General features: G+C 42.7%; 1 protein-coding gene across 1 annotated transcript in view; it reads left to right on the top strand.

The window, feature by feature from the left end:
* Positions 1–25,340, top strand: part of nmnat2 (nicotinamide nucleotide adenylyltransferase 2) — a 199,243-nt gene that overhangs the window by 73,473 nt on the left and 100,430 nt on the right. The window contains exon 3 of the mRNA XM_052012983.1: positions 19,316–19,383. Within this exon, the coding sequence (XP_051868943.1) occupies positions 19,316–19,383 (68 nt within the window). The remainder of the gene's footprint in view (positions 1–19,315; positions 19,384–25,340) is intronic.

Here is a 25,340-nt window from a genome sequence, read left to right on the forward strand (position 1 = left end):
CAAAATTTAACTTGAACAGTAGCACAAATACTGTGGTTATCAGAGCAATTCAAAGACAATCCTATAGAAGTGAGTCACCTTCAAAATCTTTTCATTAGAGCACAAGTTAAGGGTTTAAAAGGATGCTCCCCACTTGCCTGAATGAGTGCATCTCCAGGGAACTCAATATTACTCCCACACTGCAAAGCAGCCCATTTGATTGAGATTATTACCATTGCCCTAAACCTTCACTTCTTCCACACTATAGGTGTGGTGTGCACCAGCCACAAGGTGCAGTGCAGCTTCTTGCCAAGCTTTCTTCGGCAATGCCTCCCGAATCTGAGACCCCGGAGAATGAGGACAGCAGGAGCCAGGCACGCCACCACTCGCAGGTTCTCCTTCAAGTCACTCTCTATCCCGACATGAAAATATATCAACTTTTCTTCATCGTCACTGGATCTAAATGCTGTAATTCCCCACCCGACACCTCTAAGCAAAAATGTTTAACAAGAGGGCTCCAGGGATTCAAGATGATGCCTCGCCACCACTTTCTCCAGGGCATTTAGGAATGGGTAGTAAATGTTGACCTTGCTAGGGATGCCCACATCCCTTCAGAATGGACGGGTAACCTGTCCTGGGCCCAGCATATACATGCAATCGTGTAGAAGGCACACCAGCGACTCTACTTTCTTTGAAGCTGAAGGAGATTTGGCATGGCACCAAATACTCTAACAAAATTCCACAGGTGCATTGTTGAAAGTATCCTGACTGGTTGTATCATGGCCTAGTATTCCAACGCACAGGAGTACAAGAGGCCGCAGAGTGTAGTGGACACAGCCCAGTCCATCACGGACACAACCCTCCCCACCATTGACAGCATCTTCAGGAAGTGCTGCCTCAAGAAGGCAGCATCTGTCACCAAGGATGCCCACCCATCTGGGTCATGCCCTCTTCTAGCTGCTCTCATGAGGCAGGAGGTACAGAAGCCTGAAGTCCCACACCACCAGGTTCAGGAACAGCTACTTTCCTACAGCCATCAGGTTCCTTAACTGCACAACCCTCACCCAACCTCAGCAACAGAACACTACGGACCACCTCTTGTACTGTCATGGACTTATCTCTGATTGTGTTTTGTTTTGCACAGTTTTTTTTCTCTTCACTGCCTTGTATAATTTATGTTTTGTGTGCTGTCTGAGCTTACATGCCTGTGATGCACCAGTAGCTCACCGAACTTATGCACAGGACAATGAACTTGACTTGAAAGAAAGAAAAGCACCGTCTCCTTCATTTTATTATATTCTACCATTCTGGAGTAGGAATTGAACTCATTGCCTTATGACACAGAGTAAAGGGTTTCTGCTCCAGACTGAAGGAAGTAGCTATAGAAGAGAAGACATTTACAAAGGGTTGAAGGTGGGTTTGCCCACCCACATGCTCATCAGTGAGTGGTGAAGAGATGATTCAAAAGAGAAGAGCAAAGTAACATTAAAAATGGAATAAAAGAACTCTAATTAACTTATAACCAACTAGTGAGATAAGAATGCAAAATGATTAAGTATTCAGACAGACATTGGCCTTTTCATCATACCATATCATTAAGAACTTGTTCGGTGGTGGGTGTGATTCACATCAACACTGAGATGCTGTGAAAGGTTAAGAAAAACTTGCAATCCATAGAGAATAAATTAAATTGTGCAAATGGTTATAAAAAAGCAGGTTCTGAGGATTTCTAAGGTAAGTTCACAGTCTGAACTTTGATCTAAAAAATAGAATTTGCTAGCCCGTTTTTTTGTACAATATCTAAAGCACATCCAGAGCCAGAGTTTGAAACAAAGGGAGAAGGGATTCATTGGAGTTGATGTCAAAAGAACAGCATTCACTTATTGAGCTGATTATGCTTGAATTGACCCATTGCTTCCCTGCCCCTGCCCCACCTCCACTAGATTGGTGAATTGGTAAATGGATGTATTATTGTAACATGTACTGAGGTACAGTGAAAAACTTGTCTTGCATACCATTCATACAGATTAATTCATTACAACAGTGCATTGAGGTAGTACAAGGTAAAAACAATAGCAGAGTGCAGAATAAAAGTGTTACAGTTACAGAGGAAGTGCAGTGCAGGTAGACAATAAGGTGCAAGATCACAACAAGGTAAATTGTGAGATCAAGAGTCCATCGTATTGTACTAGAAAATCATTTAATAGTCTTGTAACAGCAGGATAGAAGATATCCTTGAGCCTGCTGCTATGTGCTTTCAGGCTTTTGTATCTTCTGCCTGATGGGAGGGAAGAGAAGAGAGAATATCCATGGTGGGAGGGGTCTTTGACTATGCTGGCTGCTTTACCGAGGCAGTGAGAAGTGTAGACAGAGTCCATGGAGGGGAGCCTGGTTTCCGTGATGTGCTGAGCTGTGTCCACAACTCTCTGCAGTTTCTTGAGGTCATGGGCAGAGCAGTTGCCATACCAAGCCGTGATGCATCCAGATAGGATGCTTTCTGTGGTGCATTGATAAAAATTGCTGAGGGTCAAAGGGGACATGCCAAATTTCTTTATCCTCCTGAGGAGGTAGAGGTGCTGGTGAGCTTTCTTGGCCGTGGTGTCTACATGGTTGGATCAGGACAGGCTATTGGTGATGTTCACTCCTAAGGACTTGAAGTTCTCAACCCTCTTGACCTCAGCACCGTTGATGTAAACAGGAGCATGTGCACCATCCCCTTTCCTGAAGTCAATGACCAGCTCTTTTGTTTTGCTGACATTGAGGGAAAGGTTGTTGTCATGATACCATGTCACCAAGCTCTATATCTCCTTCCTGTACTCCGACTCATTATTATTTGAGATACAGCCTACTACAGTGGTGTCATTTGCAAACTTGTAGATGGAGTTAGAGCAGATTCTGGCCACGCAATCGTGAGTGTATAGGGAGTAGAGTAGAGGGCTGAGGACGCAGCCCTGTGGGGCACCAGTGTTAAGAATAATTGTGGCAGAAGTGTTGCTGCCTATCCTCACTGATTGCGGTCTGTTGGTCAGGATGTCAAGGATCCAGTTTCAAAGGGAGGTGTTAAGTCCCAGGTCTTGGATTTGGGAGATGAGTTTGCTTGGAATTATGGTATTGAAAGCGGAGCTGTAGTTAATAAACAATAGCCTAATATAGGTGACTAACATAGATGCTCCAGAGATGACTGTAGGGCCAGGGAGATGACTTCAGCTGTAGATCTGTTTCGACGGTAGGCGAATTGCAGTGGGTCGAGGTTGTCTGGGAGGCTGAAGTTAATGTGTGCCATGACCAGCCTCTCAAAGCACTTCATGATGGCGGATGTCAGAGCCACCAGGCAGTAGTCATTAAGGCACATACCTTGTTTTCCTTAGGTACTGGGATGATAGTGGTCTTCTTAGAGCAGGTGGGAACCTCAGATTGAAGCAGGGAGAGGTTAAGAATGTCTGTAAGTACCCCCGCCAGCTGATCTGCGCAGGATCTAAGGACACAGCTAGGGACACCACCCGGGCCATATGCTTTCCGCGGGTTCACTCTCTGGAAGACTGATCTTACTTCCACAACGGTGACCATGGGTTCAGGTGCATTGGAGGCTGTCGGGGTGGCTGGTGACAAACCAATCCCCTTCTGTTCAAAACGTGCATAGAATGTGTCACGCTCATCAGCAAAGGATGCGCTGTTGTTGGCGATACTGCCTGACTTTGATTTGTAGTCTGTTGTAGCATGTAAGCCCTGCCACAACACTCGACTGGTCTGGGACTCGATTGTGGAATGGAATTGTATCTTGGCATATCTGAGAGCTTTATGGAGGTTGTACCTCAATTTCTTGTAAAGATCAGGGTCACCTGATTTGAAAGCCACAGACTGAAACTTCAGTAGGGAGTGGACCTCCCGGTTCATCCATGGTTTCCTGTTTGGGCACACCTTGGATTGTCCTCTTTGGTACACAGTCCTCAACATACTTGCTGATAAAATCCGTGACGGTGGTGATATACTCACCTAGGCTGGCTGCTGAATCTTTGAACTGGGACTAGTCTACCAACGCAAAGCAGTCACATAGAAGCTCATCTGTTTCCTCAGACCAGCACCAAACCACATTCTGTACTGGATCCTCCCATTTCAGCTTCTGTATGCAGGGAGAAGGAGCACAGCCTGGTGGTCTGACTTACCAAAATGTGGGCTGGGGGTGGCTCGGTAGGTGTCCTTGATGGTTGTGTCGCAGTGGTCAAGGGTTTTTGGGCCCCTGGTGGGACAGGAGACATGCTGGTAGTATTTTGGTAACACACTCTTGAAGTTGGCCTGGTTGAAGTCAACGGCAATGATGAAGAAGGCCTCAGGGTAACCCATTTCAAGGTTGTTGACCACAGAGTATAGTTCACTGAGTGCAGGTTGGGGTGAGATATAGACTGCCATCAGGGCATCAGCCCTTAAGTCTTTGGTTCTGTGACTGTCCTGCAAGTAGATCAGGCCATGACTGGCATCCAGGCCTCAGTCCATAGATTATTTATTTTCATTGTTTTCTTATGGCAGAGAAGGAAGCCATTCCACCCATTGAGTCTATGCTGGAACTCAGAGCCATCCCATCGTCCCTCCTACTTCCCTGCAGCCTATTCTCTCTCACCCGCCACTAATTCCTCATGTTCTACCACTTGCCTATACTCGGAGCAACTTACTGTTGCCAATTCACCTAACAGCCAGCACATCTTTGGAAACCGACGCCATCACAGGAGGAACATGCAAGCACCACACAGGCAGCACCCAAGGTCAGGATTGAACTACGGTCACTGGAGCTGTGAGAGAGCTGCATTTCCTGCAGCACCTCGGTGCCACACTCAAGCATTACATCCTGAGACCCTGTACCCAGCACCGCCCCAACAGCCTTTTACAGCTCATTTTAAATATCTCTTTTAATTTGAGAATTGAGTATATAATTGATTTAATTTTTTTTTAATTTGAAATTTAAAAAATTAAGAATTGGTTTAAAAACATTAAACAACTGTTAATTACCTGAAGACATAGAATAGAGAAAAATAAAGAAAAATGAACATAAAGCTTAGCCATACATATTTTTGTAGTTAAGGTTGCTGACCCTGTTCAAATGAAAGGGTTGTGCAATGTCAGGCACAATGCTGTGGGGCCAGGTACAAACTGTATCTGGCTCCTTGGCTCAGTATATTGTAGAACACTCCTACACTCAATGGGCAGATCAAGAGATCAGTTGCTCTGACATCTAAACTCCAGCACATTCTATACTTCTGTGATACTGTACATGGAAATGAAAGTCCAGATTGTGCAGATACACACACTTGAACTTGCTGGAGGACTCTTGTCGTGCTTTCGGATTGCTTTTATGTTGCTGCAAGCAGTCTGATCAAAGTGGAGCTGGAACGGAATGTCCTCTTGTCAAAGGCTGCAATTCTCAACTGTATTGCAGTGCATTTGTGCAACAATGCATCAGAGTTGTAAAATGTGATACAAACCAGTTATTGACACAGTTTCCCCCGAAGAACAGAAATGAACTCAAATCATCAATTAAACTATTTACACATTTGAAGTTATACAATCAGTTAACTAGTTATATTAATATGCAGTTAGAGTTCAGCCACGGATGAATTCACTCAATCTCTTGGTCTCTGCATTCACTGAGGTCTGCACTGTAAGCTGCACTTGACATCTCTGAAGTGTCTGCTCTAGCACTCCAGGATCATTTCTCCATATAGGCCTCAGACACATCTGATACCATACCCTATTCTGCAATTGTTGGCTCAGTATAGTTATCTCCATGGCTTTGAATACATTGTCCTATGTATTCTGGAACACTATCTTCCTGGCATTACCTGTCTGCACTCAACTGCCTACATTAGACAACACATAAGCCAGTGACATTTGTCAATAACTGTAGTAGGTACAATTATATGCGCTATTTGGTACATTATTGGACACAATGCAATCGGTCAACTAGCTGCTTTTTGGTTGCTTCTTAAAGCTCTTTGTCCCTTTGCTTTCACACTGCCTTACATCCTCACTTCCACAGTGGGTACCAGACCTTTCCCCTTTCCTGCTTTCGCCTTCAGCATCAAGAAGCCCCACCTCTGATTATTCCTTTCTGGATGGTCCCCAAGAATTTCGACTGCAATATAACTGTTTTCAGTCCATCCTGTCACATGCTGGCTATGCTCTAATGAACTGAGATAAAGTCCATGCCTGTGGTGATACCCTTCACAGAATCTTTAGAGGTTGGGAACTGTCTTCACATTGTAGTGCAGTCCTCTCTCAATATATCCAGTTCAATCTCTGCTTTATTCAGTTCTTCTTCAGCAAGAGTCTTATAGACATTGAAGTCTCCCCCAGAACTCCTGCTGTGCCATCTCCTCCATCTGTATTGTTTCTGCCAGGCCCTATTGATACCATTTCATTGCAGTTGCTTCTCAGATTGTTTCTGGACTCTTGTAGTGTTGCAGCTGCTTTCCTCGAGCTTCTGAGAACTGGTTGTCTTATACTGTGCAAATAGATTACAGACTCTTTCTCTGAACTGTCTGCTTTCGAGGTTTATAAGTAACCCCATTGTTCTTTAAATTTGCCTCACGTCTCTGTGACATATGGAGACTACCATCCTGACTCACTGTCACTGACTTGCGCTTCTGTACAGTGTGTCCACCCTGCAACAAGTCCAACATCAAGCCATATTGAATGGGCATTCTGAGGTTTTGAAACTTCCATGGCCTCCTTCCTTTTGAATCCATGTGACCCATTGGTTTCCCACCACACCCATTTGTAGTATCCATGTGACTCACCTGCAGTGAAGAAGACCATATCACGATGACCAATGCTGTGAGCTTCTACAATACTTGCAGCTCAGAAATGGATCCTGGGCAACAATGCCTCTTGTTTTTAAGTGCCACCGGTGTCCTGGTGGCAATCCTACTCAGTCCAATGAAGGTTAGGTCCACCAGATTGGATAGTTTCATCTGAGTTTCCTCAACTGCCAATCTAATTGAGTCCACAGTACCCATTTTGCTTAATCTTGTATTTGCCGACCATTTCCTCTGTTTACTGGGTACAGATTCAAAACTTGTAATGTTCAAATTCCTGCTGGGAAATGACCCTTCAATTTCTGCATTATGTCCTCGTGGAATATCTCAGCAGTAGTTCATGGTGCCTACAGACTCAATGTTTCATATGTTTCCAACCCTACTGTAATATCACTTTCATTTTTTTTGTGTGTTGCCATGTCGTTCTCCTCCATCTCCTCCCCAGGACCCTGACCACATTGTTAGCCTTAAAAATCATTCATAACTATTGCTTACACAGTAACAGGAGGGGCAAAAGTGTATGTTTGACTTCTGTATTGTTGAAACTAAGTTTTTTTATTTTAAGGTTTTTGTTTGATGGTAACCATCATGAATAATTACAGCACAGAAAGAAGCTATTTGGCTCATTGTGTCTGTGCTAGCTATCCATTAACAAGCCAGCAAAAAGTAATTCTCTGAAGGAATATAACTTGCATTATCTTGAGTCTACCATGTAAACAGCCCATTTACTAATGTGGATCAGTAAAATGCACACTCAGCCACTTTTAGAATGTTAATCAAAACTTACTTCAGTGAGAAGCTGTACTGAGAGTGATAACTGTGGGGAATCAGGAATCCAGACATCCTGACTTCTTTATATGTGAAATGTTTCCCACTTATTGCTGTAATTCATTCCATTCCAGCCCTTTGGAATTCTCTTGAAGATATGCCTTGGTGTGACTACTCTCTCCATTTTTTTCAGAACTCTACTTATTGAAAGAAAAAGCAGCAATTTCGCACTTGTGCAGTGTGGGGCTGTGAGGCATCTGACCATTTAAACTTTCTCTGACAATCCTCTATCCTAGTTTCCAAAATTCTGCTGTAGTGTACTTTCCCTTTGGGCTGTTATCTTTGCAGAAAATGTATTTAATTAGTGTACAGGTGGCCTGCAGGAATGGACTGTTTGACCAGAAAAAAAACAGGGGCCTAATTTTCTGTTTATCCTTTGTGGCTTCTGATTTTTTCTGCTGGAATTTAGAAGGACCGAGCAAATTAAAGGCCTATATAAAAACAGAAAATGCTGGAAATACAGCAAATCAGGCAGCTTCTGTCTGAAGAGAAACAGTTCATGTTTCAACCAAAAGCTCTTCGTCAGGTTCTTCAACTGCTTTCTACAGATGCTACCTAATCTGCTGAGTGTTTCCAGCATTTTCTGTTTTCGTTTCAGATTTCCAACCTCTGCACTCTTGATTTTCAGTTAGAAAGGCTTGATTGATGGGGTACTTGTTAGGAAAGACTGAGAAAGCAATGCAGAGAAGACTTCTCTAACCCAACAGGCCTTGAAAATACAAGCAGGGAGAAACAGCAGCTGTAAAATATAAGCAGACCAGGAGATGAGTTACTGTTCCATGACTGAATTGTTTAATTATTAGCATGGAGCTCGAATGTTCACAAAAGAAAAAAGTAATCTACATGTTAGCCATTCCTAGTTGAGATAAGGAGTACAATAATAATAACCTTATGGAACATGTTATAACATTTCCATGCATAAAGAAATACATTCATCCAAATATGAGAATTTTTTTCTGCTAAGATGAAGAAAGGTCAATGTGCTTCATTTGATGCTGTTAATATTGTTTATGTGTAGTGAATCAGTTCTATGGCCCAAATGGAAATATTTTATGAATTCTTTGTTTTGATTATAATAGTTATAGATTAATACAGCACAGAAACAAGTCCTTTGGCCCAACTCGTCCCTGCTGACCAAGGTGTCCACCTCAGCTTGCCCCACTTGCATGTGTTTGGCCCCATATCCCTCTAAACCTCTACTATCCATGTACCTGTCTAAATGCCTTTTAAACATTGTAATAGTAACCGCCTCTACTACTTTCTCTGGCAGCTTGTACCACATACCCACCACACTCCGTGTGAAAAAGTTCCTCCTCAAGTCCACATTAAACTTTACCCCTCTCACCTTGTCTATGTCCTCCAGTCTTAGAGTCCCCTACCTTGGAAAAAAGACTGTGACCATCCACTTTATCTATGCCCCTCATGACTTCATTTACTTCTATAAGGTCACTCCCTCAGTATCCTATGCTCAAGGGAAAAATACTCCAGCCTATCCAGTCTCTCCCTATAACTCGCCCTCCAGTTTTGGCAACATCATTGTGAATCTCTTCTGCGCCCTTTCCAGCTTGGTGACATCCTTCCCATAGTTGGGCAACCAGAACTGTGCACAATACTCCAGGTGTGGTCTCACCAATGTCTTGTACAGTTGCAAATGTTCCAACTCTTGTATTCGATGCCCTGACCGATGAAAGCAAGTGTACCACATGTCTTCTTCACCACCCTGTCTCCCTGTGTCACCCCTTTCAGGGAACTATGTACTTGTACCCCAGGTCTCTCTGTTCTATAATGCTCTCCAGGGCCTTGCCATTTGCTATGTAAGTCCTGCCTTGGTTTAACTTCCCTAAATACAACACCTTACACTTGATATTGGAAGCTGCACATTGTGCATCAATATGGCCCAGATAGAATAATCTAAGTCACGAGCTGATAAGTTAACTGAGAGAAAAATGCAGGATAATAATTATGGCTAGAAATCTGGTGAGCCTTTGAACCAAGAACATAGAACAGTGCAGCACTGGACAGGCCATTCGGCCCACGATGTTGTGCTGATCTTGATGCCAATTTATACTAAGTGTCCTCCTCCGGTGTATCATCCACATCCGTCCATTCTCTTCATATTCATGTATCCCTTTTCCTATCTTCAGTCCTGAAGAAGGGTCCTGACCTGAAATGTTGACTGCCTGCTTTTCTCCACGGATGCTGCCTGGCCTGCTGAGTTCCTCCAGCATCATCGTGTTTTTCATATTCATATGTCTATCTAAAAGCCCCTTAAACTCCACCAAAATGCTTCCACTACTGTCCCTGGTAACCTTCTCCAGGCACCTACCTCTCTCTGCATAAAAAACCTGCCCCTCACGTCACCTTTAAACTTCTCCCCTCTAACCTTAAACTCATGTCCTTTGATGTGTGACATTTCCACCCTGGGGAACAGATTCTGACTGTCTACCCTATCTATGAATCTCATAATTTTAAAAACCTCTGTCAGATCTCCCCTCAGCCTCTGATGCTCTAAGGAGAGCAACCCAAATTTGTCTCACCTTTCCTTATAGCTCATCCTCTCTAATCCAGGCAGCATCCTGGTAAACTTCTTCTGCACCCTCTCCGCAGTCTCCACATCCTTCCTATAACGGGGTGACCAGAACTGCACACAATACTCCAGGTGTTGTCTGACTAAAGTTTTATATAGTTTCAGGATGACTTCCTTACTCTTATACTCAACACCCCTACCAATGAAGGCAAACATGCCATACACCTTCTTTCCCATCTTATCCACTTGCGTAGCCACTTTCAGTGAACTATGGACCTGGACTCCAAGATTCCTCTGTACCTCAATGCTATTAAGGAGCCTACCATTAACTGTATACTTTCTCCTTTCATTTGACCTCCCAAAGTGCAACAGCTCACACTTGCCCAGATTAAACTCCATCTGCCATTTCTCTGCCCATATCTGTACTGATCTATATCCTGCTGTATCCTTTGATAGTCCTTTACACTGTCCACAACTCCACCAATCGTGGTGTCATCCACAAACTTGCTAACCCACCCATCTACATTTTCATCCAAGTCATTAATATACATCACAAACTACAGAGGTCCCAGCACCGATCCTTGTGGAACACCACTGGTCACGGACCTCCAGCCACAAGAACACCCTTCCACCCCTACTCTGGGCAAGCCAGTTCCAAATCCAAACTTGCAATTCACCCTGGATCCCATGCATCTTTATCTACTGAATCAAAATACCATGAGGGACCTTGTCAAATTGCCTTACTGAAGTCCATGTACATAACGCCCACTGCCCTACCCTCATTGAGCTCCTTTGTCGCCTCCTCAAAAAACTCAATCAAGTTTATAAGGCATGACCTGCCCCGCACAAAGCCATGCCTTTCCAAATGTGCACAAATCTAATCCCTCAGTATCCTCTCCAACAGCTTCCCTACCACTGACCTGAGGCTCACTGGCCTATAATTACTTGGATTATCCCGATTTCCCTTTTTGAACAAAGGCACAACATTTGCTACTCTCCAGTCCTCTGGGACCTCACTTATTGCCAGTGAGGACGCAAAGATTTTTGTCAAAGCCCCAGCAATCTCCTCACTTGCTTCCTTCAATATTCTGGGATATATGCCATCAGGCCCTGGGGACTTATCCACCTCAGTGCTTTTCAGAAGACCCAGCATTACCTCCTGCTTAATCTCAAAATGTCCCAGCACATTAGCATGCCCCACTCTGCCTTCACTATCCTCTGAATCCTTCTCCTCAGTAAGTACCGATGCAAAGTACTCATTTAGTACCTCAGCCACTTGCTCTGACTTCAAGCACAAATTCCCTTCTTTATCCTTGAGTGGACCTACCCTCTCCTTAGTTATCCTCTTTCTTAATACAAGTGTAAAATGCCTTGGGATTCTCCTTGATCCTGCTCACCAAGGAATTTCGTGTCCCTTTTGGCCTTCCTAACGCCTGCTTGTGCACTTTCCTGCTGTCTTTATGTTCCACAAGGGCCCAGTCTGACTTTAGCTTCCTAAATCTTACATATGCTTCCTTTTCCTTTCTGACTAAATTTAGGACCTGTCAGTTCATCCAAGGTTCGTATTGAACTGCACTATGTATCTGTTTCTCACCTCCCTAGCATGTGGCACAGGTAGTAATCCTGAGATTACAACCCTGGAAATCCTGCTTTTCAACTTTCTACCTAGATCCATAAAATCCCTCTGCAGGACCTCATCCCTGCTCCTGCCTCTGTCATTGGTACCTACCTGGACCATGACCTCTGGCTGCTCACCCTCCCCTCTCAGAATGTCCTGTACCCGCTGTGGGACATCCTTGACCCTGGAACCAGGGAGGCAACACACCATCCTGGAGTCTCAACTGCAGCCACAAAAACGCCTCTCTGCGCTCCTTGCTATCTAGTTCCCTATCACGATCACTCTGCTTTCACCCTTTGAAATTCTCTCAGGATTCTCCTGTGGTCGGGGGATCTCCTTCTGAAATGTTTTTATTTCAGGATGCCATGCCGAGAAATTGTTTTTGTTTTCAGCACTATGCGATCCTGAGTCATTTAAATCTGCAGTAAATCACGTCATAATTTCTGGGTGAAGTTCCACCAACTGCAATGCTGGACCAGGTACTTTGGGCCACAATCGATGTTAGTGTGTTTCATGTTCTCTCGGTGTCACATACAACAGGTGATGTCAAATCTTGTGCAGTGCATATTTCAACCGTTTTGCCTTAATTTGGAGGTCAGTGCTCCAGAATGCAACTGTTGTTTAACGGTCCCAGGAAAAGCGGCATTATGTACTTCCTTTAAACATCAGTCAAAGTATTTTTCTGCTAACATTGAGACACTTTTCCAGGCAACACCAGAGCTGGCGGCAGTCTTCAAAAGCATCTCTCAAAGTACTCAGGAATGCTTGTTCCTTAACTGCTGAGCAACTGATTTAAAGGGTGCATTGGAGGGTCATACTACTGAAAACTGTATTTGAACAAAAGCTTTGTGCTTGGCCTTGTAAGAAACTTGGGGTGGGTTGAGGAGAAGCCAAGGCAGGAGATGCATAAATACACTCATGAAGACCCTATCCAGAGACTGATATATGTTCATATGGTCAATGATATATATTCATCACTCAGGTCTGTGACGTTCTGCAGGATCACTTTCAACTATGCTCTTGGGTCTAGACAGCTCTCACTATGCAGGTCAAAGTCATGATAACTCTCAACTTCCTAGTTTCAGGTTCATTCCAAGCAGCCACCACTGGCTTCTACTGTATATCCCGGTTTGCTCACCATGTTAGGAGTTTTCCAGGATCTTTACCCATGGAGAGGTGACTTCATATCTTTTGATTTTAGTGAAGAGTGGGTGGCATTTGGTGCAGTGAGATTTGCCAGTGTTGTTGGCTTTGCTGAGATCTGGGCTGCAATTGAATGCATAAATATGTCCATAAGGGCTCCCTCAAGAAAACAGCACAGTTCATCAGAAAGAAGGGTTTCTGCTCCCTCAATCTCCAGGTGGTTTTTGATCAAACAAAGACATTTCTCATGTTGCCTGCAGTTACCTGGCAACTCACTCCAATGCTTCATTGTTATGGAGTCAGCGTTGCCTGACATCTTCATTGGTTGGCACTGCCCTGAGGGATGGATCTCAGAGACAAGGGCTACCCACTATTTTCATGGCTGTGTGCACCCTCATCAGCCTAGGTCTAACACTTTTCCCTGCTGAGCTATGTTGCTGGTGGATGTTCACTGTTATATCCAGTGCAGCTGAGAATAATGAACATCTCAGTATATTTACAGATTGGCATGGAAAAGTTAGGGAGATGCATTGAAGGGAAAACAGATCAAGCCAATGATGTGCACTCTGAACTGACAATGTGAAAAACCTCATAGAATTCACTTGTACTCAGGAGGGTTCATTTGAAGCCATTGAACCAATTGACCAGTCCAAGATGCACAATGGGAAATTTCTGATCAAATCCTAAAGGAAGAAGGGTCACATTTCATTCTATTCACACCAATCAGATGTAATCATTGTATTGTCACCCTATCCTGGTCAAGGAATCACCTTGAGTTCCGCTATCTCACCTGCCCATGCAGTTTTAATGCCCTGCAGAATGGAGAAAATGCAACTTTATGTAATTCTCACCATGATACGGGAAAGACTGGAGGGAAAATGAGAGCTATGAATTTACTTTTCACCACAGACATCTCAGAAGTAGGCACGTGCTGGGCATAAAACATTAATCAGTAAACACAGATAACCAAAGTAGATAGACACTAGTCAGTCAATCCCAGCTTCACCAAACTGGTTTGCAGCTGTACACAGCTTGCTTGCAGAAACTTCATTTATTCTCATTCTCAATCACTCTTTGTCAATAATCTGATCTGTCGTGCCATTAGAGATAAGCAAAGGTGTTTTTTAGCCAATAAACAACAGAAACGAGTGTGCTGATATCCTTTGTTTGCCAGACATCTCTAACTCAGAAACTGAGGAAAACAGTTTGTCATTTACTGAGACTGGTATTTGCACTGAGTTTGTTCCTGAGATCTAAGCCCATATTGCTGCTGTAATATCTGAGAGACTATGCAATAAATGCCAGCAGCGAGTGATTCTAATGTGAAATAATTGGTTTTGGCTGGATAGGGTGTATATATCTTTCACTTATCACAATACACACATCCAGAATTCAAATGCCACATTGGATTTACCTGGACCTATACAACCATAGCAACAGCAACAAAATTAAAGCCTTGAGTGACAGATATTGGGGGAAGTAAAGGGTTTGGCACTGACGTTGTCTGAATTTGAACAGTTTATTGCCACTCACTGATTTGGCTCATTTGAAGAATGTGAACTTGGTTCACTTTCCATAAATTGTGTGTGGCAGGCAAACTGTACCCCAGAATGTGTCAGCACTTCTAAAAGAGGAGAAAATTAGAGGGAAAAACACAATCTAACCAGATGAGGATCAAGTGTGCCACTTGGAGTCTGAGCTTATGCCTGACTCCCTCCTGTAAATCTGGGAAGTAGGCAGATTGGCTGCTCTGGTCTTATTTTGGAACAATGTGGATGCACTTTCTGCCTGCATTGGTTGGTGCAAAAGAAGCTTTTGAGCTGCAGATCTTAATTATCGTTAAAGTCATTTCCCTACCAATTCATTACTTTAAAGTAAACAAATAAACACCAGAGTGGGAACATTGCCACAGCTTGTGATGGTTGACTTTATAGTCCTTTTGCAATTTGTAACTGAACTGTTGCCAAACAGACAAGAGATTGCCCTTTCCTTTTCACAGCTTGAAGTAAATGAATTAAAGATGACAGTACAATGCCAGCAGTGAATGCTGAGAGCTACTGGTGAATATAAGATACTGTACTACTTCTGGATTTCAAATCTCACCATGGCATCTGAGGAATTTAAGTTGAAGTAATTAAATAAATCTGGAATTTAAAGCTGTTTTCAATAATGGTGACTGTGGTGTGTATATATTAGTTTGTCCTTGTTTATACTAGCTGTTGTGTGCAATTGTTACTTTAAGGATGGTGGAATTACCTTTGGAAGCTGTGTCACATGATTAACTTAGCATCAATGTATTTACCATGCTTAATTCAGTTTAGACAATTAACTACCACAATAAGGACATGTTCCCTTGATGCTTCATGTGCAGCTGGGTCTAAGTCGTGCTCCACTGTGCATTTGCAAAATAAAACAATATACTACAGTAATCATGAAACTGCCATACTGTCATGGAAACCCATCTGGTTCACTCGTGCCTTTTGGGAAGGAAATCTGTCTTCTTTATCTGGTCTTGCCTGACCCACCAGTGTAGTCGATGGTTAAGTGCCCTCAAAAATGGCCTCAAAGCCTCTGAATCCGGGGGTAGTTCAGAGATGGATACTCAATGTGGGCACAATCTACATTGCAGGAACAAATAAAAAAAAGTGAGGCTGCGAGCTGTAACTAGTGCGTTGTGAACTATACTTTAGAATGGCTGGTATATTTTGGGGTTATTATACATCAAATGCACTATGAGCTGCAGTGGACAAGAACAGTGTTCTGTGAGGTGCATTCTGCAATAGTCAGTGTAGTATGATCAGCTTGCTACTGTAATTATTGGTCTGTTCAGCAATGTAACTGTCTTTGTGGTAGTAAGGAGAATGAAGAGAGTTTCCCAGCATTGCTCAAAATAGGAAGGGGTATTCTATGGGTTTCTATTCTGGAAATGCTTTTGTTTTAAGACCATAAGACATAGGATCAGAATTAGGCCATTCGGCCCATTGAGTCTGCTCCGCCATTCGATCATGGCTGATTTATTTTTCCCTTTCAACCCTATTCTCCTGCCTTCTCCCTGTAACCTTTGACGCCCTTACTAATCAAGAACCTATCAACCTTCGCTTTAAATATACCCGATGACTTGGCCTCCACAGCCGTCTGTGGCAATGAATTCCACAGATTCCCTGCCCTCTGGCTAAAGAAATTCCTCCTCATCTCTGTTCTAAATGAATGTCTTTCTATTCTGAGGCTGTGCCCTCTGGTCCTAGGGTCTCCAACTACTGGAAATATCCTCTCCACATCCACTCTATCCAGGCCTTTCTTGTGTATTTGAGCGATCTGAAAAATGAGCTGAGCTGGGTGACCACAGTTGCACTCACAACTAACACAGGAGACACAGGAACTCATTTTTTAAAAAAAATTATTACTGACTTATATGTCATGAAATGTGTTGTTTTGCAGCAGCCGTGCAGTGCAAAGACATAAAACTACTAAAAAAAATTAAATAAATAAATAATGCGGAAGAAGGAATAACAAAGTAGTGTTCATGGACTGTTCAGAAATCTGGTGGCAGAGGGGAAGATCAAAGATCAAAGGAAGATTCCAGTTAGTATTAGTAAGATTTATATGTTCCACATGGAATTCAATCTCAGTAACTGTGAAATAGTATGTTTAATTTGTTTAAATTAAAACTTTGACTAGCTAAACATTATTGTAGCTGTGTTTCAAATTTATAAGTACATAAAAAGCCAATTTGAATACTGGGTTTTATAGTCAGAAGTATAGGTGGTTTGCACTGAGAAGCAACATCTTGTTGACTTCAATCAACATGTGTGAATCATCAGAACACTCCAGAGGACTGTGGGTTGTCAGTCAGTATGTTCAAGACAGCAATCGATAAGCTTTTAGACACTAAATGATCAAGGGATGTAGAACCAAGGCAGGACAGTTGAAGTTTGGGATCAGTCGTAATCTGTCAAATGGTTAATCTGATTGAAGGGGCCATGTACCCTTCCCCTGCTGATTCTTATGTATAAATAATATAAAACAAGTGATGTAATGGTGAACCACATGAAGGCTTGATGAGATTTCATTTGGAAGCACTATGTGTTGCTCTGGGTTTTCATTATGGCAGGATTGTTGACGCAAAGGAGAGTTCAGGACCACCTCATCAATATGCTGCCTGGTGTGAGGAAATAAAGAAATGACGTGAATCTTGAAAAATCTAGGGCAATATTCATTAGAGCTGAGGAGGTTAAGGTGTGACTTGAGAGAGATACTTAAAATTATAATAATGCTATAGGAAAGAAAGTTTTAAAATGGATGGAAATAATTTTGCTTTGGATATTGGTGGAAAACTGATGATTGAATCTCCACTGTCATTGTCATCCCCACCCTCTATTAGATTCCACTGATTTTGTGCACTATGTAATTACAATAACCCATAGTTATTGTGACATTCATTAAATTGTAACCAATACTCACTGTTCTGTATTATAACCATTGTAGCAGGGCAAATCTTTGGATTATTGGTAGCCTCCTTTCCTTCTAGTCTGTAGATGGATGGTTTGAAAGCTGCTGCTTAAGTCCTAGCGTATGGTTTCTGGGTTAGCATCCACTCCATGGTACTCACAGCTTCCCTTCTTTAAACATGTAGGACTTAACTATCCCATTGGTTGGTATAAGCTGGTTATAGTGCAGAAAGAACACTCAACGTATGGACCATTAGATTGTTAGTCTGACTGTGACCCCTCCTACTACTTTACACCCATTCCCCAAAAAAACAGAGTGAAGATTCAACATGATTTGTGCTGTTTTGTTCATTATGATCTGCATTGTCACATGGCCATGGTGATCTTATGGGTAAAATAATAATGCAATGTGATGTCTACTGGGCCATAATTGTTGTGGTCTGCAGGGAACTGTTGAGAAGGTGGAAATGAGCCAACTGTTTAATTTGTTACCAAAGACATCATTATTAAGCAACTAAAAAAATTCATACCCAGTGTTTAATGGGATAAAGTTAATCTAAACAGAATCGAAATTAAGAAACAGCTCTGTAATGAGTTATTTGCAGCCTTCATGCACGTCACATATCCTAAAACTGGACATCAGGCATTTTTGCTGTGCTAAATGGGTGCTGCATGCATCTCTGACATCAAATCATAAGACACCCATAAAATTGCAAATTAGGGCCAAACTTGTTTTACGAAAATGGTTTACTTCCAGTTAAAACTCAACCTTGGTCCTTTTGGCTGCCCCTGCAGGTAGCAACAAGGGCATTTGCACTCTGATCCATGGGAATGGATCCTATTTTGAGAGGAGATGAAAAGAACGTGAGGGGAAACCAAGTGGGTTTGGGGGGGGAATTGCTGGTGTTAGGGGAATCAGAGCAGGGATTGGTTGGGGGTTGGGGGGGGGGGGGAAGTTGGGAAAAAGGAGGGAAAGGTTCAATAACGATATGAAGCAGGCCTGTCAGGCTGGGGAGTAGGCGTCAGAGTGAGACTAGGAGCTGCAATGAGTCTGGAAGTGAGGTGGGGGGGGGAAGGTGGGGAATGTCTGATCAGGCTGGGGATAAGCCGGAGGTCGCATTTGGGTGGAGAATGAATTGGGTGCCATGATACCAACCCCACCCCCACCCCCACCCCCAATCAGTGGCAGACATGTTTAATTCAGTAAAGTTACTGAGCAAATGTTGGGCGGTAGTGTGAGGCAGGCACAGTAGTGTAGCGGTTAGCTCAACGCTATTACAGCGCCAGCGACCCGGGTTCAATTCCGGCTGCTGTCCATAAGGAGTCTGTACGTTCTCCCCGTGTCTGCGTGGGTTTCCTCCGGGTGCTCCGGTTTCCTCCCACATTCCAAAGACATACGGGTTAGGAAGTTGTGGGCGCGCTATGTTGGCGCCGGAAGCGCGGTGACACTTGCGGGCTGCTCCCAGAACACTCTACGCAAAAGATGCATTTCACTGTGTGTTTCGATGTACATGTGACTAATAAAGAGATCTTATCTTATAAAATGTAATGACATCTAAGCCATGCCTCTTTGGCTTATCTGGGATTTATTACTTTCAGTGAGTAAATTCTGTGAGTCATTGCTCATGACCTTTTGGTCCAATTTCTATCATTTAAGTAATTAAAGGAGCTGCACATGTTGATGATGTCATTGTGAAATATGGGAGGCAAATGAAATCTGCATTTGGGTGAATTATGGCAAGAAGCACCCAACCCAATATCCTAATGGATGGGACTGCTGATAGAAACGGCCACAAATACTTAAAGACAGGCAAATTTTATCCATGCTATGAAATTTACAAGTAAGATCTAGGTGCAACTGGGGCGCAAATTTTAGGCAGTGACATCTAATCCTATCACATTTTAAAATATTTTTCATATTATGTGTTATTACTAATATTTAATTCTCCCTGTTTATTAATTGCAGGGCCTTGTCTCCAGTCGACACCGCCTCACAATGTGCCAGTTGGCTGTTCAGTCATCTGACTGGATCAGGTAAATAGACTTGCAATTGCTATAAGGGTGAACTTGAGGTGTAGGTTTATTGGTGGGTGTTGCATCGCAATTTTATCTTCCATTTGATAAAATCTTAACATTTCAGTTCTTGATTACAAATGACACACTTATCTGTGCACAGTGTTCAGCTCACATGATGTGGTTCCTTATAACGATATCACCTAATGTACCTATGGAAGACCAGTGGTAAATAAAAACCAAAAGCTTCCAAATTCAGCCACAATTCAGAAGAAATCCTAAGCTTTTTTTTAACTATTATCATTGTTTTCCATTGTTCAGAGAGGGAATTTGAATCATCCAAGTACTAGGTAGATCGAAGTCACTATTTCACTCATCCCGAAATGGTTGGAACACCCAATTCAACTGAGGAAAGTAATTGAGTGATGATTGTTTTTGGATGTTACAGACAAGGAGTGTACCTAAACTGACTCCACTTTGTCCAGTAAGGGTGCTGCTGCTCAATATTATGATGATGGAAATAAAACACTAAGACAGAAAATGTACTTTCTGTAAGCCAGTCAAACACAGACTTCTTGTGTGGCACCAATTCATTGTGTTGTTACTTTGCTAGTCAGTGAAGGCAAAGTCCCTGGCTTAACTTGGAATTGCAAAACCAGACAGATACTTTGGCATCCACATTAGCGGTGAGTGGTAGAGACTGTTTTACTGAGAAAGCGTTGAGGGGAAATCTTTGTATTGTGAACATGTGTCTCTGTCTAAATTAGTTTCAAGCAAGATGTTGTCTGGAATAGTGCTGATTTTTACACTGCCTAGCAACAGACATTTCATTGTATTGATTTGAAAGAGGCACATCCTCTGGTGCCTGGTACACTTTGTGTCTGTGTAGATTTGGTGACGCATTGTGGATGGTGCTCAGTAGTAGGATCATCATTTTTGCTGAACTTGCTGCAGAGATTTTCCTCATGCAGAAGATATTGTGACATCATAAATAGCATGTTCATGATCTCATTACGTCAGATTGGTGAGGCAGCCTTTCCCATTGATACCTTTTTGTATGCATTTTCAAACAGAAAGTTTAACAACAGGTTTCAAATTAAGAACCTTACACTTATTTTGTGCTTCATCATGCTCGCAAGATGTGCCCAAGTGCTTTTTAGCCAATGAAGCAATCACTTATTGTATGTGTGAACATGGAAACCAATTTGCTCCATCAATTGCATGAAATGTATGATGATTCATCCTTATTTGCTGGGGAAGAATATAAATTGGGCTACGACACTCCATGCTCCGTCTTGAATAGTGTCACAGTACTTGTGCGTCCATCAAAGCCAGGCCTTGTCTAATATCTAATACAAAAGGTAGCACTTCCAACAATGCAGCACTCATTCAGCGCTGTAAAGAAGCATGGGTTATGTAGTCCGTTACTGTAGGGAAGCTGAAAGCCACACCATCTCAGCAAAGCTGAGACAAATGTCTTGTTCTGATCAACCAATTAAATCATTAAATGTAGTTGCCTTATACTAAAATAAATTTTCTGGGCACAGCTTGTTTTGCTCCACACACGTTTTATGATGTGGGAGGCTCAGTTGACGTACAGGACTTCACTGTGATGGATTAAGCTGGTTTTTGTTCTGGTGACTTCTGCTAAGTAATTTAGTTTTGTAGAGAAAGGGTTTTTCTCCTCAGACTCTACAGGCAATGATGCTTTAAAACTGGTGGGGTAAGGACAAGGACACATGGTACCCTGCCTGGACCCCTGATGCTGGTGGTGAGTGATCGAATTCCAGTCACTAGACAGCAAAAAATGTCCTGCCAGCACTGGCGACACCAAGTGACTGCCTGGCACTGAAGTACAGAATTAAAGCAGATGAGGCACTCAGTCAAAGGAGGAAGTGGGTGTTTGAGTTAAGGCCAGTCCTTAGTAGATCTCATGGCCTCAGACTTTGCAGCTGTTGGCTCTGCTCCCCAACACTACTGCTCCCTTCACTGGCTCACTGCTGGTTCCAGATCTCGACAGGGACACACGAGATCTGCAGATGCTGGAATGTGGAGCAACGCACACAAAATGCTGGAGGAACTCAGCAGGTCAGGCAGCATCTATGGAGGGAAATAAACAGTCGACGTTTCGGGTCGAGACCCTTCATCAGGACTAGACAGGAAGAGGACAGAAGCCGGAATAAGAAGGTCAGGGGAGGGGGAGAGGTACACACAGGAAATCCTGTCCCACAGTCTTTCAATGCAGAATCAGGGATTCATCTTTTAAGTCTGGACTGTTCACACCAAATAGGGATGTATTTTCACCCTCCTCCCTTTTAGCTCCTTAGCTCTGTAAGATCTTAGCACAGATAATGAGAACGTCCTTCAGGGCTGTTTTGTACATTCTATGTATGTTGGTACCTCATTTCCTTCAATAGAGGCTTCTACAGTTTAATTGCAGTCCTAGCCAATCTAATTCCACCCTTCCTTCACTGTTCCTTTAATGTTCTATCCAATATAATGCCAGTCTCCTCTTATTCACAGAATCTTTAAAATCCCAACCAGTCTAATATCACATTCTATCCAAACAGTGTGGTACGATTGATGGTAGTCATATAGTGGGGCACCAGGATTGGAGTTTTGTAGGTTGGGGTCATCCCAACCAGAGTGGAACATGTGGGCACCCTACTTCTTAACTGGCAGATCTGATTAATCAATCAAAGCCCCATCTGCTTTACCTTCTGTTTAAAGATTTTTTTCAACTTTAAGCAGCAAATTCCAATATATCACAAAAGGGAAATTGACTTGAAAGAGCAAGAGGGCACGTAATTTGAAGGAGTAGAATTGATATTTCTAGATAGTCTTTAGTCTAGTGTTAAATCTGTATGGACAATTTCGTAAAACCCTTTGTATAACACATAACCCTGGTTGACTTGACTTCCACTTTTAAGTTATTTTAGATTTATTGAATCTAAACTGATTGGATAGCAGATCCCAGAAATTCATATTTATTCATTTAATTGAACTACGCAGCAATTGGAAAACTTGTCAAAAATTTTGTTATTTAGTTCATGTTAAACACAGAGTCTGGCAAGGGGCATGTCATAAGTTCATAAATGAATGAAAATAATCGTTAAATAACAGCTATATTCAGTTTGCCTGTGTGATTTGAATCAGTTATTTCCTGAGTAGTTAGATGAGTCACTAGATTAGCAATCTGTCATTTCATCTCCTGACACGCAGGACCGAATTCTGACTCATGGGTTGCAATCACCATGAGAACCTCCATTTACGTAGTGTCTATAATGTAGCAAAAATGCCCCAAGGTGTTTCAAGGGAGTAACTAAAATAGTTGATGCCTAGACATACAATGAGATGCCAGGAGATACAGGGAGGTAGAAAGTGTAAAGGGAGGGAATTCCTGGGCATAGTGCCTTGTCAGCTGAAGCCACCACCATCAGTGGTGGACTGCCAACATTTCAGGGTTGCCCATGGAGAGAATTTGGGAGCTCAGATACCTCAGAAGGTTCCAAGGGTGGAGGAAATGACATAGAATGGGAAGGGTAAATCAAGACATTATTCAGCTGGTAAACTGGGATGATAGGTGAATTGGAATCAGTGCAGGTTAAGTCAGAAGCAGAGTTTTAGATGACCTCGATTTTAAGTTGAAGTTGAGCAAAGGAGGCTAGCCAGGAGTTCATTCATAGAACACAGAACATAGAATATAGAACATTACAGCACAGTACAGGCCCTTCGGCCCACCATGTTATACCAATATTTGATCCTGCTCTAATATCTATCTAACCCTTCCCTCCCACATAGCCCACCACTTTTCTATCATCCATGTGGCTATTTAAGAGTCTCTTAAATGTCCCTAATGTATCTGCCCCCACAACCTCTGCTGGCAGTGCGTTCCATGCACCCACCACTCTCTGTGTAAAAAAACTTACCTCTGACATCCCCCTGATACCTTCCTCCAATCACCTTAAAAAGATGCCCCCCCGTGTTAGCCATTGTTGCCCTGGGAAAAAGTCTCTGACTGTCCACTCGATCTATGCCTCTTCTCATCTTGTACACCTCTATCAAGTCACCTCTCATCCTCCTTCTCTCCAAAGAGAAAAGCCCTAGTTCTTCAACCATTGAATTGGCCAGCTCCAGAGGTTTTCAGCAGCAAACAAGCCAATGCTGGAGAAGAGTCAGGCAATGTTACTTGGGATCAAAGATCGTACACCAACTAGTTTGGTTTCGAGACTAAGCAAGGGAACCTGTGGAGTTGGTGGCAAGGGAACAGATCCAGGCCAAAGACAGATGCTTTGGTTTCCCACTTCTGCTCACAGAGTGTTGAGGGTGAGACAAAGAGTCTGACAATTTAGATACAGTGGAGAGATGTATTTGTGAACATTTTCAAATGGTTTCGCTGAGGGACAGCATTTGGATGAGAAGCAAGAGAAGCCAAGCTTAGATACTTGAAGGACTCTGATGGTAAAGGCATGGAATGAGAAATCTGTATTGGTGATTTGCTGGCCACAACCACTCATGTGATTACATCTCAGCAGTGCAGTCCTACCCACCTGGAGGAAAACCAACTCTACTGGTAGTACTGAATCTATTGATGTTCATGTGATGAATACTTCAAGTGAGCTGGGCACAAATCTGATTAACTAATCAACATCAATTCTCTAGTGGTCAATGTCCTCTGCCACCAGAGATCCCGTAAAACAGATCATTGGACGATTTCGCTGCACCTGTGGATACACGTACTTGTGCATATGACAATAAACTCAACTTTGACTTTGTTTGTGGAAGTTTGCTGGCTGCTGCACTTTCCTGCATCTTGATTGAGTGTAAACTCCTTTTAGACAAATAGAAGTTGAGATAAGCACACATAAATATGTTCTTTCTTTTAATCTGGGTGGAGCTTAAATTTTATTGAATTTTGTGGCTGGCAAGAAGACTGATAAGATCTTCTTTAGTGCTTGTTAACATGCACAGTCAGAGCTCACAATGAAAACTGATTCATTGTGAAACCACCCATAATTTGGCCCAGTTTCTTGGGCAGAAGAAAGATGGAAACATTGAGATACCTGCAGTTCTGGTTAAAACAGGAAGAGACTGTTGTAGAGAGCATAATGTCAGGTCAAATGAGCTGACCGATAGCCAATGTCTCCAGATTTTCTGGTTTCAGGCACTCAGTGGGTCTTAGTCTTCACATGCATGTGACAAAAGATGAGCTGGAAATCAGATGCCAGAGCATCTGATGGTCCACTCCCTTGCTGGACTCTCATTGAACCCAGCACCAGCACATTGACCCCAGCACCAGCACATTGACATGTTGAAAATGAACTGGATTCACTTCACATCGACCCTAAGCTTTGCTCCAAGGCTATGTGAATAGTGACCACTTTCATTTAGATCAGGCCATTGACCCTGTGGGAAATGTGAAGTGCTTTTGTCATTTTACTTTATGTTAATATATTTATTAGTATGCTAATGTATTTTGATTACATTTATTTATTTTTAATTTAAATCTGTTTGAAAATCTTTTAAATGGCACTGCTAAAATCTGAAATAAAAACAGCAAGTGCTGGAGATACTTGGCAGGTTAGGCAACAGCTATGGAGAGGCAAACAGTTTAAATTTCAGGCCAGTGATTTTTATCTCAGAGCTTGGAAAATTTAGAAAATAGGCATGGATTATAGAACATAGAATACAGAACAGTACAGCACAGGAACAGGCCCTTTGGCCCACAATGTTGTGCCGAACTAATTAAGCTAATGATGCCTAATTAAACTGATCCCTTCTGCCTGCACATGGTCCAGATCCCTCCATTCTCTACATATTATGTGCCTATCCAAGAGCCTCTTAAACGCTTCTATCCTGTCTGCCTCCACCACCACCCCTGGCAGTGCATTCAAGGCCCACCACCACTCCCTGTGTATATATAAAAAAACTTGGCCCACACACCTCCTTTGAACTTTGCCCCCTCAATTTAAATGCAT

The sequence above is a fragment of the Pristis pectinata genome, chromosome 3 (assembly GCF_009764475.1).
Source record: "Pristis pectinata isolate sPriPec2 chromosome 3, sPriPec2.1.pri, whole genome shotgun sequence".
Classification (NCBI taxonomy): Eukaryota; Metazoa; Chordata; class Chondrichthyes; order Rhinopristiformes; family Pristidae; genus Pristis; species Pristis pectinata.